The 13431-nt window shown below is 35.1% G+C and overlaps 1 protein-coding gene across 18 annotated transcripts in view; it reads left to right on the forward strand.

Moving 5' to 3' along the window:
* The window catches only part of Non2 (upstream activation factor subunit spp27 homolog Non2), a 31531-nt gene extending 19328 nt beyond the window's left edge, over positions 1–12203 (forward strand). For 3 of the 18 annotated variants that reach the window (XM_067108370.1, XM_067108380.1, XM_067108374.1), the window contains exons 2-5: positions 379–596; positions 6514–6660; positions 7133–7358; positions 11258–12203. In XM_067108370.1, the coding sequence (XP_066964471.1) occupies positions 379–596; positions 6514–6660; positions 7133–7358; positions 11258–11325 (659 nt within the window). In that variant the 3' untranslated portion in view covers positions 11326–12203. The remainder of the gene's footprint in view (positions 1–378; positions 597–6513; positions 6661–7132; positions 7359–11257) is intronic. The other 15 variants (XM_067108375.1, XM_067108384.1, XM_067108379.1 and 12 more) reach the window with 7 other exon arrangements.
* Positions 12204–13431: the final 1228 nt, after the last annotated feature.

Raw genomic sequence — 13431 nt, forward strand, 5'->3', positions numbered from 1 at the left:
ATTTGCAGCGAAATATCATGAATTGTTGGTACAGTACTGTCAAAATTTTCCCCTATAGTGCACTGCATAAGGTGTACTGTAGGCATTACTTAAGGTGGTTTGCAGCGTCCCTTCACCCCCAAGCTGCACCCACTTTTTAGCCTTTCACTTTCTCTGTTCCCACTTTCTTCCATAGTGCCGTCTGTCGTAGGAACTGGATGGCTGAAAATGTCCAGCGCTTGTCTTTATAGCTAAATTTTGTAAATAAAATCACTACTAAAAATTTGGGAATTGAAATTCTAAAAAAAAAATTGTGGTAAGTTGATTCTGTTTAATTTTGAAGTTGTATGTATTAGACTTGTTGCTAATTAAAAGTATTTTCTTGACATACGTTTTCAGAAATCTTAAAAGGTGCCGATCTCGACACGCTTTCAGCAAAGAAAGTTCGACAGCAGTTGGAACAAAAACTAGGTGTTGATCTCTCCAGTAGGAAGAAGGATATCGACGAAATAATAATGGCTGATGTTGAGCAAGCTAACTCCCACTCTGAAGAAGAAGTCTCAGAGACCGAGGTAACCAAGGGCAAGAATGACTCAGACTCAGAGGCTGAGCCTGAGGTAAGATATGGGAAGTTGGGTGATCTTGGAAACTCTCGGAAGGCAATGGACCTCAGAGAAATCTTGTACAGTATTAAATGGCTTTTTATCTATTTTTGTGTGTAATTATCATGAAGGGTTGTAGTTTGATATGTTGAGAGTTGTAATCCTTCATTTTTTTTTTCCAAAATCATAATTATGTCATGGCATACTTTTTTTAGTATGGGATATTGGTTACTTCAACTCCCTTTTTAATTTTTACAAGGGCAAGGGATGTAAAGGGTAAAAAGGTCCCAATTTTGGCGAAGTAATGTAAAAGGCAATTTTTTTTCTACGTGTACATAATTCTCTTTTGGGCCTGGTGTATCTGAGAGTTTCCACGATCGAGAGTTGGGAAAGGGTTGACGTCTCTCTTGTTTATTTTGTGGTGTGTGCTATCTCTGTTCCTATTTTTAGGCTTTCCTTGTGGTGGGAGATTTAAAGCTTGAAACACTATAGATCTAGTCATCTATTCAAAATTCGATTGATTGGGTCAGGTAACTGGTATTTTTTTTTTTTTAGCCTGAATCTGGTTTTAAAATATTGACTTGTCAGGTAGAAATTTTTTTGGGGGAATTAATATGGTAATGTAATGGGAGGTTTAGTTGTGACGTTAGTAAATGTATGACAAATTGGTTTAAAGAAGAACAGCAAAATCAGTTTCTGTTTTGGTAAATAGTGAGCTAGACAGTACTACAAGGATAGGTTGTAATTAACCAAAATGGATGTTTAACTTCCATAAAGAAACAAGTTTTGCGGAGGAATATTCAGGATAGTATTTGGAATGGACAGAGATTTTAGGTCTTGTTGAAAGAGAGACACCCACATATGCCAACTTGAACGCTGTCCCAACTGCCCATACTTCTGGTCGCCGCTCAGGTCCTCGTGGGTCTGTAATCGGTTGGATGGATTAATCCTGCATGGGATGAGTTGGAGTGAAGAAAGGTTTGAAATACTAAAGGTCTTGTTTCAGTGACCTGAGGTTCATCTTTCATGTCACTAATATTGTCCGTCACCACGAACTTCATGCATCGTGTTTTATTTTTATTTTTTCATTTGGTTTGTGAAAGCTTTTGTGTTTCAAGCCTTTTTTATATTTTAGTAAAAAGCATGCGTTTTAATTATTAATTTTAAGTTCTGTAAAGCTTAGTATAATTTGCACAGGCAGAGGATTTTTATTTTTATTTTTTGTCATTTTTTGTCATTTCAAGCTTTCTTTTTGAGACGAAATTAACATGTACTTTGAGTGGATATTGGTAGGTTGGTTTGCAGTAGTTCTTTACAAATGGAATGAAGAAATGACAAAGTTTAACTTGTATCTTTTGTGTTTGACTGTGCAATACTGTACAGTATTAGAGTATATTACCATAATTAAAGCAATGTTAAATCACATATGGCAATTATTGGAAGATTGTAGATTTTCTTGTATATTGTAACTGAATGTGTAGTAGTAGTTTTGCCAAAGGTCTCCAGACAGCTAGTAAAGGGAGGGTAGTAATTTATTGGAAGAAACTTTTTAATAGGCATTCTTAAAAGTTGAACAGTCTTTGTCATTCTGCATTTTTTGTAACTGCCTCAGTATATGATAGGAAACTTGCCAGCTGCTTGATTTTTGTGACCATCCAGGCTTTAGGGTAACAGCAATCAATAGTTGAAGCTCCTGAATGACAAATATGGGTGATTTCATGTGCAGTTAAAGTTTATCAGAATTAACAATGATTTGATATGGCTTGATAACCATACTATCTGGCATTTTTGGGTAGCAGAAGAAAGAGAAAACCAGCATGGTCATGATAATGGGCTCAGGAATTGCGGAGTAACTGTGTAATTTCGAACTAAAATTTAACATGTAGCATTTGTGCATTAGTTGTGATAGATTTTTGGGCCAGTGAAATTGCATGCATTTTATTTTAGTGGTAGAACAGCTAAAAGTATAGATCGTAGTATTGAAGGTTGATGTGCGTTAAAATATTTTTTTATTTGCAAGTCACTAATTTTGAACAGGTGCAATCTGATCTGATTTTGCAGTTATACTATATTATTGAGCTTTTTATTTGAGTTGTTTTCAGTATTGTAGTAACAGGTGCTTGTTATCATGTCTTGTAGGAGATTGTATAGATGAAAAATTTTAATCCATGTGTATGCATGTTAATTCTTTAAAACATTAATTCAGTCAGTCTGGGTTATTGTTATGTAATGTTCAACCCCAGAAAGAAAGTTTTATCTGCAAGGCATGGAGAGGTTTGGTCTAATCAGTATTCCATGGTGTTTGAAAATGGTAATGTTCATGACTATAGGACAAGATTTGTGTAAATGTTTGTATTAATGGAAATCCATTACATTAATAATCTAGACATTGCTGAATCAATCTGCAATGAGATTTAATAATTACCCCAAGAATTGGATACACTTCAGTCTGTTACTTAAAGGTAAGCCACCATTTAGTAGTCCCAGCTGCTTTTGTGACTGTTCCTTACCCTTGTCATCTCATGTCCAAAGCTTGATCTTGTTATCTATCTTTATTCTCCAGCCTTTAGAGGTCATATTTTGACTGATTCCTCATATGATACAATCTGTCCACCTCCAGCCATGAGCTGAACATTCTATTGTGACACCTGTTCAGGATCATTTTTCATGTCAGAGTCCATGTTTTTGCAGCGTGGGACATCACAGGTCTGTATATATATTTTTTAAATTTCAGAATCTTGTGTGTTAAGTATTGATACTCTTAAGTAGGAAATGAAAACTATGGATGTTCTCACAAAGGCAGGCAGTTCCTAATTAACTTTGTTAAGGTATGTGAATACATAGCCAGACTGGTTGGTAAACATACCAGTGGTAGAACGGAACAAGCTTGCTAGGAAGTCTGTCATCAGTATCTATTACCATTTCAATGTTTGTTGGTAATGCAAGTTATTTGAGGGTATTTACTAATGTGATGCATCCTAACACAAAAACAAGTTCTTAATTATCGAACACGTGATACTCTGTATAAAAACTAGCGTACGTGATTCTGAGATCCCTGTCCATGAAACTTCTTTCTTTCCAAGATGACTGGTGTAGGACCCAATCTTTTCAAGGCCGTTATTTTGTAATGGAGACTATAATTTTAATTATAGTTATCTTCTGCTTGTTAAATCAAATCAAGGTAACAGCTTATACAGGACTGGCTTTTAACAAAAGTTTACAGTATGCTGCAAACTCTTCATTGACTAGGTTGTTGTTGAAAGAATGGTAAAAACTAAATGGTGGACCCACTTGAGAGCGAAATGTTTAGCTGTGGTTTGCACTATTAAGCTTTATTTTGGTTGCCACATTACTAATTCATTTTGTTAGCCTCTGAGTGTGGTTTGGTGTAAATTTTTTTAATAAATATAGCATAACCAATAATTAATGTTGTTGCGGATTTTAGTTTTTCTTGAGGAGTGCCAGCAGTCGAGCACTACTTGAAAATTTGGGGTTGAATATTCAGCTGGTAAGCCGAATATGCATTGCACCTCCTACAATGGTAAGGTTCCTGGTTAATGTTACAAGGGTAGAGAATTGTTTATCAGTGTACAAGAAAGAAAATTGTTGATGCCTGTCATTTTTACTGTCATTCTAACCCCCTACTGCACAGTACAGAGGTAGACATGCGGAGTTGTTGAATAAAGGAGACCATCCCTCTATTGCTTGTGTGGTCCTCTTATCTTGTTATTGTAATTACCTATTAAGGATTTCATACACATTTGTGCATGATGGTCTACTTTTACATCAATGCCAGTGTGACTAAAGGGTTACCGTCTATTTCTGTCTTTTTAGTGTGTCTGTCACTTGACATCACAACTCTTCCACAACTGAAATGATTTCAATGATTTCAATCAAAACGGTTCAACCACATCTCTTCCACAACTGAAATGATTTCAATGATTTCAATCAAACGTGGTTCAAAGGTATCACCAAGCATAGACTTGGCATTTAGGAATTTAATCTGTCAGTTTTTGTCAGTCTTCACCATGTTGTCATGGTGAAAGGGATTTCAATTGATGAACAGAGGTGATAAGAATTTGTAGATGGGCATTGAGGGAGATCACCTATTCATTGCAACTCCTACCCACTTTAAGGAAATTCAAACTTGTCAGTATGGTGAAACATTTCGAATGTATGCCTGAAGGGAGTTTTGTCAGACTTTCTTCTTTGTGCATTTCTGTTGGGGTGTTTAATGATACTGTTATCACAATTTTTAAAAGGTTGAAGTAAGGACTTTTGCTAAAGCATGAAGTCGTTTCCAAAGTCGTGAGCTTTTCATTGACAGGCTTCTGATTCACTGCCATTATGGGCATTTGTGTTTCACAATTGCATCTTTTTGGGATTAATTTGTAGATGGTTTCTACTTTGTCAAAAACTATAATGGTGTTTTATGTTGGTTTCTACAAAAACTATAATGGTGTTTTATGTTGGTTTCTACTTTGTCAGAAACTATAATGGTGTTTTATGTTAAGAACTACAATGGTATTTTAACATTTCATCCATCAAAATTTTTCAAAAGCGGTAGGGGAAACAATATCTTAACACTTTTTTTTTTATAACAGTTCTCTAGTGAAGTAGGCAATTCTCTAAATATTAATTTCAATTTTTTCACAACCATTGGTATATCCATAATTTTGATGGTTTTAATGTTTAGTTCACTTTTTAAGTGCAAGACCAAAATATAGTAAATTTCCTTGCAAATGGTTAATCACCTCATAGAAAATGAGGTAAAATATGGAAAATTTCATTCGTAATGAGCACTGTGACACTGGATCATTTTGTGAATTATCTGTATTCATACCCGTCAGAATCGCACTTCAATGTTTAATGGTATTAAAAGCATTTTTTAACTGCTTGAAGTGGGAAAAAAAAACCTGGAAAATTTTTGTATCCTCATATAAATGGGTCAGTGAAATCACATGTAAAGCACATTAAAGGCATTTTTGAACTGCTTGTAACTGCAGTAGAAAAAAATACAACCTGTTTGCTTACTCTGCTTACTGGAAAATTGTCAGAATCGCCATGTAAACGTTTGTCACTAAATATAAATACATTTTTTTATAACCTTGTAGCAATAACATATTAATTTTAATCTGTAATAGATATTTTACACTAACTTCATTTGAAATATTTTATACTGTGATGAAAATTTCTTGACATTTGCCTAAGTTTTTCTGTATCCACAGCCTTAAGGATGTGTGGGACTTCTTTTTTGCCTTATCCTCTTAATTTAAAGAATAATTTCTTCAAAACACCCTTCAGCACAGTGCTCAAATATGTAATTTTTCTTACAACTTGCTCGTATTTAGCTGTCGTCTTGACGTTTTAAAACTACCGGTGTTAAGTATAACGTTATTTTATCAGCAAAAATTTCATTTTTTCTTGGATTTAGTCTGGTTTTAAAGCTTTGTGCATTTGAACTTGGCCCATACCCTTAACTCAGGATTGCCAATTAGATGCTCTGGGACCCCACTATATGTCTCCACGTATGCCAACAGCTCTACTTGAGTTGGTACATATCAAAGGATTTCTTTTGTATTGGTTGTGCTGCCATGTGATTTTCACTTATAAAGTTTACAGTAGTTCCTATATCCAGTGTTTCATAGTTTGGTGCTGTACAGTCTTTGAATTATTATTAATAGTACTGAAGCTGGGATGCAGGAAATTACAAAATCTTAGTAGAAAACTTGTAATTGCAAAGTTATTTGAGTTTGAAAGACTTTTATTTTTTAAGAGTGCAAATTAGGGTGCATTTGTGATTTGACATTGCACTTTTTTTTTTTCTCTTCTTCTTAACTAGGATGGGAAAGTTTTGATTGATGGGATGTGCCTTATACAGTTGCATTTTGTAATTTTCATTGTTAGTTGCTAATGCACGATGTTATTTTAGCAGAAGGTTGGTGATGATGATGATGATGACTATGAGCCTGGGGCAAAGAAAGTGAAGAAGCCCAAGGCTAAGAAAAGGAAAGCCTCTGATGACGAAGACGATTCCGATGAAGAGTGGGGAAAGAAGAAGAAGGTACTTGCAGCTGAAGTGCGCAGGAGCTTATTTATGTATTGCCTTTGATCTTATTCTGCTTATTTGATCGTTTGCTCATATTTTGCAAGGGAAATGGGGTTATGGAATCTTCGTTTTCAAAAATAAATATAATAATAAATTAATATACTTTTTTTTTTTTAGGAAGGATCCATTTGACAATTGAGTGGGTTTGTAAAATATGTAGTGGTTTGCTGATCATAATGAGCAGTTAAGGGAGGCGCTATGTGTCGTATTGTGAAATATGTAGTTAGTTGAAATATGAACACATATGATTATATATGCATGTTGAAAATATAACAAAGCATGTATATTTTATATCAGGTGAATTTATGATATACTGATTATATACCATGGAATTTTTTAGCATTTTATAATGTTTAAAAAAAATTGAAAGTCAAATTCAGTCAAGACTAGGGGAAAGAGATGTTTCCTTCAAAAGATGATTAACGTCTAATTTGTGCTGTAGTCGCCAAAGAAGGCTGGAGGTGGAGGCGGCGGAGGACGTGGGAAAGCTTCAGCTTTCACAAAGTCTTTCAAGCTTTCTGATGAGCTGGCAGCTGTTGTGGGCGCAGATGTGATGCCCCGCCATGAAGTGGTTAAAAAGCTGTGGGCTGTCATCAAAGAACGCAACCTCCAAGATCCAGGCAATAAGCAGTTTGCCATTTGTGATGACCAGCTCTTCAAAGTGATTGGTAAGAAACTTGTCGTATGTCTTGTTCTTGCTCAATTTTTTTCTTTTGAATTTTTAAATGTTCACTAAAAAAAAAAAAACCACTTTCATGCACTGAATGTAGTATACACATATCTTGCAGCTCTTATCCGAAGTAAAATTCTAGCGCGTTTTTAAAATTTTATTTAAATATGTTTGAAATGATGGCTGAATCTTACTGGAAGGAGGATACTCTTCCCTAAGGGAATTGCCAGATTGAGGGTTATGATACACACTTGTTTTACACAGTGAAACCCCCCCCCCATAGTTTGGAGTACATAAAAAAAGTGCTGGCAACCCTTGAGAAAATTTTATCAAAATTTGCATCAAGAGTTCAGAGGTCTGGTTAAACAAATCATTTATAACTAACTAACTGCCCTTACATTTAGAGTTAAATTCTTCCAGACTACAAGTCTAATTGAGTTTAATTCTTCCAGACTGCAAGTCTAATTGTAACCATTTCTCCTCTGAGGTTAAGGCATAAAATTTAAATATATACCCACAAATATGTACATAGAAAAACTTGCATGTCAGAACATCCAAAGCATCCTGGCATGTTAGAAAATAAATATCACGGTAGGTTCAGATCCTTCCCACACGTGTGAATTGCTGTAACATTAACAGATCTCAGATTTTATTACACAACATAACTCCTTTTTTTCTGTTGTAAGTCTGCAATCCTTGATGCATTTAATGTCATGAAAATTAAATCCCCACTTTTTAAGTCTTGTGGCTTTCATTCAAGAATAGACCTAAAACAAAGATTTGTCCAAAAAATTCTCTTGTCCAGCAGATCATGTACATCTTTCATTTTCCTTGTTTTTTTTGTGGGGGGGGGTTGCTAATAAAATTTTAAATGTTCAGACCCCACTAAGGCTAATAGAGCAAGTAATTTATGCTGTCTCTGGTATGGTAGTGGGCATAATAAAGTAAGATTGTGTAATGTTTTGTCATTGATGAAACATAAGGAATCTTCGTACAGTGGATTATAGTTTAATAGTAGTGAACATGTAGGTTACTGCATAATGGTATCTGTTTCAGGGGAGAGACCCGACGCATTCTTCATGTGCGTCACTGTAATCTTGTTTATCATTATCATATTCTGTGAACAAACCCATTACTGTACATAGTGTGTTCCATTTGTAACTACATTGAAACCCCCATATTCGCGGGGGTGCGGTACATAGTTAAAATCCGCAAATACTTAGAACCCCTCTAAAAACACTTGGAACTGCCCCATTTGATAGTTTAAACACAAGATAAACCCAGTTAAAATACTTACACCCGAGTATTTTAGTAGTTTTATCACAAAAAGTGCATTTATTCATGAAAATACAGTAATTAGTGATGTTTCTCTGTGAAAAATACCGTGAATGTGTGAGAATGCGAATAAGGGGGTTATGTACCTGGATTGGGACAAATTGAAAACTGTAAACTTCTCAAGACCGACCTTTTGTCATTGAGCGCCTAATCATATAACTCAGTGGCCTGGTTGATCTATTTATAAATCATAAGGGCCCTCAAATGCATATGACTACTGGCTGTTTTAATTTTGTTGGGACTGAATCATATGCAAAATTTTCTTGTAATTTTGATTGGTATGAAACAAAACTCTGTTTATTATTGCAGTGCACATATTACAATTCAATGTGACATTAAAATTCATCATGCACATAGGAACCCGCCTCACAGGATTTAATGTGAAAAAATATTTTCACATAGAAGGATGCACAGTGAAACCTCGCTTTAACAGACTGAGAGGGGGGGTTGGGGGTTAAAGGTGATTATATGTGGAAGTGAAGCATTTTTATTTTCGTGTCTTGAGTGATGTTTATCGGTAGACTAGCCTTAGCAGAGGTGCGATAACCACCTGCATACATAAGAAAAATCACATTATGAAAGAAACTGGTGATAAAGCTAATAAAGCCCTTTTACTTTATATAATATTGGCATATCTTCTTATTATTGGCATTTTTTCATAATAAATAGCCTATTTGAGGAATAATTCCATATCCAAGAATTAACCGACAAAATGCAAACATCAAGTTATGGTTGTGCTCACAGCAACCTTTATCTTTTGGTAACCTTTCGAATTTTTAATGCAGTGTAATTACGGAAGTAGTAACAACATTTAAGATAACATTTTTCGCTAAAAATTCTTTATCAATTTGTTGGTAAATAACTAGAACAATTCAGTCATACGAACGAAAATTATCCTACATATCATGTTGTTCGTGATTGGCAGTGAAACGTAAACGTAATGAAACTGTTTTTACCTTGCATATTTATTGGCATATCTTCATAATAATGAGCCTATTTGAGGAATGATTCCATATCAATGAAATCCACTTTTATCAATGTCAGGCCGGCTGACTAAATGTAAACTTCGAATTTTGGTTGTGCTCACAGCAATCTTTATCTTTCGGTAACTTTTCAGAAATTTTAATGGCATTGTAACTATGGTAGTAGTAACATTTAAGATAGAATGTTATATTAATTTTTCATTAAAAATTCACTATCATTTTGGTGGTCAATAACTTTGGAACAATTCAGTCATATGAACGATAATTATTGTACATTATCATATTGTTAGGGTTTGTGATTGGCGATGAAACTTAACAAAATAATGGCTTCCCTTTTAGGCAACTTGCATAGGAAAAATGTAATATAGAATCAACCTTGTTATTTTGTTTATTTTGAATTTGTAGGGGTACAGTAAGGAAAACAGCATTTGTAATGATGTCATCTTTACACAACCAGTATTTCATAAGATACCTGTTGTTGCAAAAGCTAGCCTATACACAGATGATTAACAAAACCGTCATCTTACTGTTGTCTTATACCACAGATATGAGATAAATTCATGAAAATTCAACAGAATTTTCGACCTCGTCTTATCTAAAGGTTGTCTTATACACAGTTCCAATTTCGCACCAATGCTGAGGTTAGTGCACGAGTAAACGTAAACAACAACCCTTGGCCGGATTTTGTCCCTCGGTTCCTGGTCCATTTTTTCACTAACCAACGTGCACTCCAGAAAATTATAACAAAAAATGTGATTTGCAGCTATATCCTGTTTCATAGATATCACAAAAATGTAGTTTTTACTTTTCCCTCCATGGGGGTTAAGAGTGAAGTGAGTTATCTCCACTTTTCTGCATATTATAACTGGATGTTCGTCTATCCTTTTTTCTATGATTTTCTGAGCACCCTTACTGTTCTCAGATTTTCATACTAATTCTCATCACTTTTTCAAACCACCATAAGTCTGAGGATCTCTCTTCAGCTTCTAGAAAACATTTTATGCCAATTCCTCATTTGTAATACATTCCTGCCACCATGCTCTGGCTGTGAATTGTGATATTCTGTGATGCACCTTTTCAAAATGTTAAATTTTCACGTTAGTGCTCTTGTTTATACTGCATGGGGGTATGGGCTTTATGTACCCAGTGCAAATCTTTGCTCTTTCTACCAGTGGAACAGTATCTATGCAGCTATTTCTCCACTTTTTCCACACTGATACGCTTTCCTACTGCTCTCAACTCGTCTCAAGGTAGAGATATTTTTCTAGGACCTGCCATCTTAAAAGTCCTCAGTTCTATTTGCTCATGCAATACATTGCAGAGTTGGAAAATCTTTCTCATGTTCATTCTGTAATCTTGAGCACTTCATGTCACCGTTGGTTTCATTTGGTACCCAAGAGTTCATACCCACGGTAACAACATGGCCACTTAATATTGGGTTGTTCTAGCATTGACTGAGAGACTACCTGCATCAAGTATGTATCCTAATTTGTGTACATATATATATATATATATATAGAAGAACTGGAAAATATGTTAATGGTTGAAAATGTGTTGCATTATTATTTTTCTGTTACAGGTGTCAAGCGCTTCCGTACCTTTGGTATGATGAAACATCTGAAGAACCACTTCTTGGAAGCTGCATAAAAGCTACTGAGGTTAGGTAGCGAGCTGTCAAACTCCATTTGAGTAGCACATCCAGGCAGTGACCTCCCTCGTCATCTTTTGTAGCTGCTGTCACCTTGATGGCCTAGTGTTAGTGGTGATTGTATGACTTAAGGCCATCTGCAGCTTTTATTGGACTATACAGTACTTGATTGAAACAGTTGAATTAGCCTCAATAATTGTTGGGAACAATAAATTTGCATCCATTTTGAAATTATTTATTGTAATCTCAGTTAAAATTTAGTGGTAGGGAATTGTTTCAGATAACAGCATTGTTTGGTGTGCTCTTTTCGTTCTGTGTAAAATCTTGAAGTGAAGTATATATATTTTTTTTTTTTTTTTTTGTGCTATTTTTTTCCCTTGTCTTTGTCTTATGCTGGGAGAAATAGAAACTATTAATGTGTAGTTTTGTTTTCAACCCCCTAATCTGCCGGAGGGAAGCAGCATTTCATTCCCCTTAATAGTCTGATGTGTTCAGTCCGGTGGAGAAGTTTAACCTGTAGCAAATTTCATCTCTCATTATTGAAGTTTGTCATAAATCATTATACATTTGTTTTTGGACGATGAAAACATGTATAATATAAGATATTAATAGGAAATTTGTTTCTGTGGCTTGCATGAAAGAATTTTTTTGTATTTTTGTTCCTTTTGCTCTGAAAGCATATTATCATAACCCAAGTTGTAGAAACACACTTCAGTTTTAGGCTGTGGTTGTGTGGAACTTGGATCTAAGTAGGGTCATGCTTCATTTTGTTTCCACTTTATTTTGAGTTTGCGATGCAAGAACCCACAGGTAGTTTTATGACTTTAATCTGTCACAATGGTAAAATCTTTTAATAAAATATTTTGTAAGAAAAAAACAGGAATATTGTGTTATTGCCCTAAACTTTCATAAGAGTACAACAGTAAAGAATTTGACAAGCATCATTTTGAATGTGGTTTGCTGCAGCTTTCCACCTCGTGAACTTTTCACTGCTGGATTATCAAGGACTATCAACACATTAAATGGTTTAATAACGAAAATCAGAGGCTGTGGCTCTTAAAAAGCACACTTTTCTACCTCAAACTTTTTGGTTACCTTGTAAAGTTGAAAAGATCCACAATCTCATGAAGGCTTGCTGCATGAATGAGCAGAAAAAATGCTCCTTCATGAATAAGTACTGTATTGCTTAGTTACCTTGTGCCCTCCAAACTGTAGTAGTATTTCCACGCCTTGTTTCTGCCAAATTTTTTGTTACAGCATTAAATGTCACACTGAGGGTGAAAGGCAGCATGGCTATTCACATTTATAAATTTAAACTACAATTAAAAAAATATGTACCTACATACAGCACTGAGCATATAAAACTTGAACATACCACTACCTTTCCTTTCTGGACACTGGCCTTTCTCCCCATAACATCTTTCTAGAACATTTGTATACCAGATGTATTCAGAGCTGTAAGTGTCCTATACGAGTGGAGTATTTAAATTTAAACTGTTAAATTACCTAATTTATAAATGATGCATACATTAAACTTACAATTCAGTGACACCATACAAGTGATACATTAGGTAGGGTATTGCATAAACCTTTATACCAACTAAACGGCTATTTTCCCACATGGTTCTGCTTATTTTTCAGTTGCTTTAAGCTTGGTTTTGCATAAACTTATAGTCCAAATACTTTTTAAACCTCTTAATGCTATTCTGCATGTCCCCACTTAGTACCTCCCAAGATCATTCACTTCTGCAATTCTCTCTGGCTTCTTCCATTGCTTTGGTTAAAGATTCTGTACTGATGTTTGAACAGTATTTAAAGTTACGTATCTGCTTAGCTTGAAGATTTACAGTCTGCTGTAGTGACATCACTAGCGCTTCTTCAGTGCCTTGGGTACCCTCAGTCTTGTAATGACAACATTATTCCTTATTACAAACTCATTAGCCATAAGATAGCCTTTAACTGCATGAAGCATAGTGTTTCAGAGACTGCATGCTTTGCTAACTCCCCAATCCTTACAATGACGCCATTTTCATTCTGTGTACCACCAAAAACCAACATGCTGCTATTCTCTCCAGGCCTTCTTGGCATTTCTGCCACATTTTGTG

The sequence above is a fragment of the Macrobrachium rosenbergii genome, chromosome 9 (genome assembly GCF_040412425.1).
Source record: "Macrobrachium rosenbergii isolate ZJJX-2024 chromosome 9, ASM4041242v1, whole genome shotgun sequence".
Classification (NCBI taxonomy): Eukaryota; Metazoa; Arthropoda; class Malacostraca; order Decapoda; family Palaemonidae; genus Macrobrachium; species Macrobrachium rosenbergii.